The sequence below is a fragment of the Gavialis gangeticus genome, unplaced genomic scaffold (genome assembly GCF_001723915.1).
Source record: "Gavialis gangeticus isolate Ggan-Ray unplaced genomic scaffold, GavGan_comp1, whole genome shotgun sequence".
NCBI classification, from domain to species: Eukaryota; Metazoa; Chordata; order Crocodylia; family Gavialidae; genus Gavialis; species Gavialis gangeticus.
In genome coordinates, this window is record NW_017729025.1 from 154,344,436 (window position 1) to 154,348,279 (window position 3,844).

Genomic DNA, 3,844 nt, shown 5'->3' on the forward strand with positions numbered 1-3,844 from the left:
TCAGTGGAGCTCAACACCGTACCTAGACTCCGGGCAGCCTCAGGAGAACTTTTAGTATCAGGCCCCCATTCACCAGAGATAATGATAATAGTAATAATTACCATTTTCAGGCCCCCTTTCTGTCTGGGCCCTGGGTGGCCACCCTGCTCACCCATGTCTATGTCTGGTCCTGGTGGAGCTAAGGCAGCATGTTTGGCTTCTACAGGAAACACATCCCCAGGCATCTTCTGATCTGCGCTGCCCTTTCACAGGTCCATTTCTTTTTCCCCTCACTGCCAACAACACTGAGACCTGCTCTGCTCAGTACACTCCCTCTCAGGCATTCAAAGCACTAACTGGCTCTACCCAAACCCTGCAAAAAGCCATTCACACAGGCCTTAGACCCACTAGCTCCCCATTTACTTTCCATGAGGAAAGAGAAGAGAGATTTTTTTTTTAAAGGAACAGATAAATTTGCTGATCCTCTTTCCCAGACACTGATTTCCTGCACAGAGATCCCATCATAAATTAATAACCTGCTCTAGAGCTTACCACTCCAACTGCTGTTAGTAAGTACTGCATGTGTACTGTGTTTCTCTCCCCTGCTGCATGAGTACTGGTGTTTCCTTCCCTCACTTGGAGAGGACATCACCAACTAAAGAGGAAAGACAATTTTGCCCTTAAACCTCATAATACCCTCAGGTTTAGAGAATTTGTTTCCCTCAGGCCTTGCCCATGGCCCTGCCTTTGCCATTCACCAGGCTGCTGCAGCACATGGGGACCTGCTGACTGAATGTTTCCTGCAGGACATCCCAGATAGCATGAAGGAATGAGTGCTCCTCTCAGCGTGGTGACACACGGTCAGATGGCACCACTCACCACAGCATCTTTGTGGCATGCATGCTACTCCCCAGGCCTAGGGTTTCATGCCAGGCCAGCACAACTTAGCACCAGGCAGCCAATACCGATCCATAAGGCCACACATGCTCCTGGGTTCAAGTCACACCAGCAAATGCAATTTTTTGCAAGAATTATGCCCCCACCACAATTTTATACCACCTGCACCAGCTTCTAACCCACTTGGGACTCAATCCTGCCAAGTCCAGGCCCAGTGCTGGGGTAGAGACATAATCCCACTGAATTGAGAAAGGGATTTCTTTTGGAGCTCCAGCTGAGCCCTGGCTTCAGCATTTGGCTGGACTAGGGTCAAATGGGTCAGCATCATTCAAGATACAGACAAGCTGTTACAGCATCCATGTTGGAAAACCACGGGGAGTGCATCTAGCTAAGCAGCATTTAACCTTAAGGACTTAGTGGTGCCATCTCTAGCAGCTGATCCCTCACATTACCTATAATGCTTCTACAGGCAACTGTGATGCCAATGAAAGGAGAGTGCAGACTACAGTGGGAAAGGAGGACCCTTGTGTCTACGACCCTGATTCAGCACAGTTTTTAAGCACAGACCAAAGGGCTTTATTCCACAGGGATGGAAGTGCTGAATCAGGACCTGAATCCAGTCTCTCCCACTCTGGCCACAGGCAGTTGACCCCATTTTAAAGGCTGGGTAGGAAGCCCAGGGGAGCAGCTGAATGAAACTGCTTTCCTTGGGTGTTCACCAGCACACGCACGTTACCAAGGCCATACCTGAAGGTTCCTTTCAGCCTCTTCCAAGGCCTTCTCCACGTTTGTCAGGCTGCTGTCCAGTTGGGCACTCTGCTTGACCTTAGCTTCCAGGTCCCTTTTCATTTTGGCCGCCACATCATCTAGATCCATAGGCCCCTGGGCAGGTGCTTCCTTCACTCTCTTGGCCCGCTCAGCTATCTCCCACTGGATCTCCTTTTCCAAGGCCTCTGTTTTGGCAGTCAGCTCATGGATCTTCTGCGTGTATTCCTCCAGGGTGGCCTGCAGGCTCCTCACCTTCTCCTGCCGCTCCCTCTCGCACTCCTTCTCCAGGCGCAGCTCGCTCTGCCAGAACTCCTCCTCGCCCAGCTCCATCTCATTCCGCCTGACCAGCTGCTCCAGGTAAAGGATCTCATCCTCCTGGCTGGTACTCCTGCTGCGCTCCCAGTACCTAAGGTCCGTTTCCAAAGAATCCCCATGGACCTCTAAGGAGTAAAGCTGCTCCTGCTGACGCAGCACTGTCTTAAACAGCTCATCCTTGGAGGGCTGGCCCCCATTGGCACCGTCCTTCACATCAGCATTGTCCCTCTTGTGCTGCCTCAGCTTGCTCTTGGCAAACAGATCGCTGGGGCCCATAGGGCCCAAGTTAAAGGTCATGGACTTTTTAGGCTCCCTGGACCTGGGCACTTCTGTGCTCACTGGCCTGGGTTTGATGGGCAGGCTGGCCCGGATGAACGTCCTCTCAGGAGCCTGGGCGGCATTGTCTGAGGACGGCCGTTCAGTGAGGCTGGGGCCTGTCCGCCGCAGGACGAACTGCACATCATTGGCATACTGGCCACACTTAGCTAGAGACTCCACTGGGCACTCATGCGGGAGGAGCTGCCTCTCCTTCTCCCGCAACTTCTGGACGAGGACGTACCGCCCTGTCTGACCTGGGAAGAGAACAAAGAACAGTCACCAGGGGCTCAGGGAGAAGTGCGTCTTGAGGGGAAGGGAAATCACAGACGGCAAAGTTTTAATCACACGATTGTAATGTCAGGCAACAGACACCTCACCTCACCCCCTCTCTGGCCTGAACCCCAGCTCCACCCAACATTAGAAGTGCACAGATGCTGGCAGCATGTCCAATCATAGGTGCTAGGTCTCTTCCACCATACTAGCAAACAGGAACCTTGCTGTCCCTCAGGGAAGGAGACCATCGTCACTGGTTATAGCATAGCAATGTGCAATTTTCCTCCACCATGCTCAGCCAATGCACTTCCAGCCTACCATGGGTTGCCCTTTCCTTCCTACCCTTGGCTCACCACCCTAGCTTCATTCCAAGTCCGTAGATATGGACGATTCCTCAGAGAGGAACAGGGTCTTGCCTGTACTAGGAAATTCAAAATCTTTTATGTTTTCCATTGCTCCAGTTCTAGCACTAAGGTTCAGGCCTGGACAGGACAGGACACCACAGCCGTAGAGACTCCTAGGTCACGCCTACACTGCAGCCATCAAGTGCTAGTGCAGTCTGAAGATAAGGGATCTTTTCAAGTCACCACCACAGCATCAGAAAGCATCTGCCAAATAAGCAGCAGCCAACAGGAAGAAATTGCTGTCCCCTGGGGATTAAACACTGATTCTAGCCTGCCTGGAAGGGGTGGGGGAAAAAAATCTGAGCTATGCCTGTGCACATAACCAGAGGCCAGGAAAGTTGAGCATGTTACAATGCTACTGGTCCAAACCAACCCCTCCCATCCAAACAGATGGGCCTGCTACAGCTGGGAGCTCCTGCTACAGGCATCACATCAGAGTATAACCAGAGCCTCCTTTTAATCCATGTTATTAAGACACAGGACTGTGTTATGAGGGTGAAGTTACATGTTACACTTAGACCATACTACAGCTGTGGAGTGCCAAGCAATGTTAAAAGTTAGAATGGGCTGTGAGCAGTCACATGTTAAAGGTTAATACACAGCTCTGACTTGCCACTGGAGGGCTGGTGAGCAGAGATGTGGCTAGGAGCCAGAATACCTGGGCACTGTCCCTGATCTGGGAAGGGGGGCTGGGAAAAGCAGGGGGTTAAAGCAGTGCATACTGGGATGTCGGAGGACTACAAACTGTTTGTTTTATCTCTGCGGAGCAGACAGAAGTTACATTAACAAGAGCTAGGTAGCATGGCCCACAGTTAACCCTCACATGAAGTGGCACAAGTTTTGAGATTCTCAAAGGGCACTTAGCACAAGTTAATGAGCTTTAATGTGTG

At 51.4% G+C, this 3,844-nt stretch overlaps 1 protein-coding gene across 4 annotated transcripts in view; it reads right to left on the reverse strand.

Moving 5' to 3' along the window:
• RASSF7 (Ras association domain family member 7) overlaps positions 1-3,844 on the reverse strand; it is a 77,656-nt gene that overhangs the window by 52,064 nt on the left and 21,748 nt on the right. For all 4 annotated transcript variants that reach the window (XM_019519811.1, XM_019519809.1, XM_019519808.1 and 1 more), the window contains exon 3: positions 1,624-2,531. In XM_019519811.1, coding sequence (XP_019375356.1) covers positions 1,624-2,531 — 908 coding nt within the window. The remainder of the gene's footprint in view (positions 1-1,623; positions 2,532-3,844) is intronic.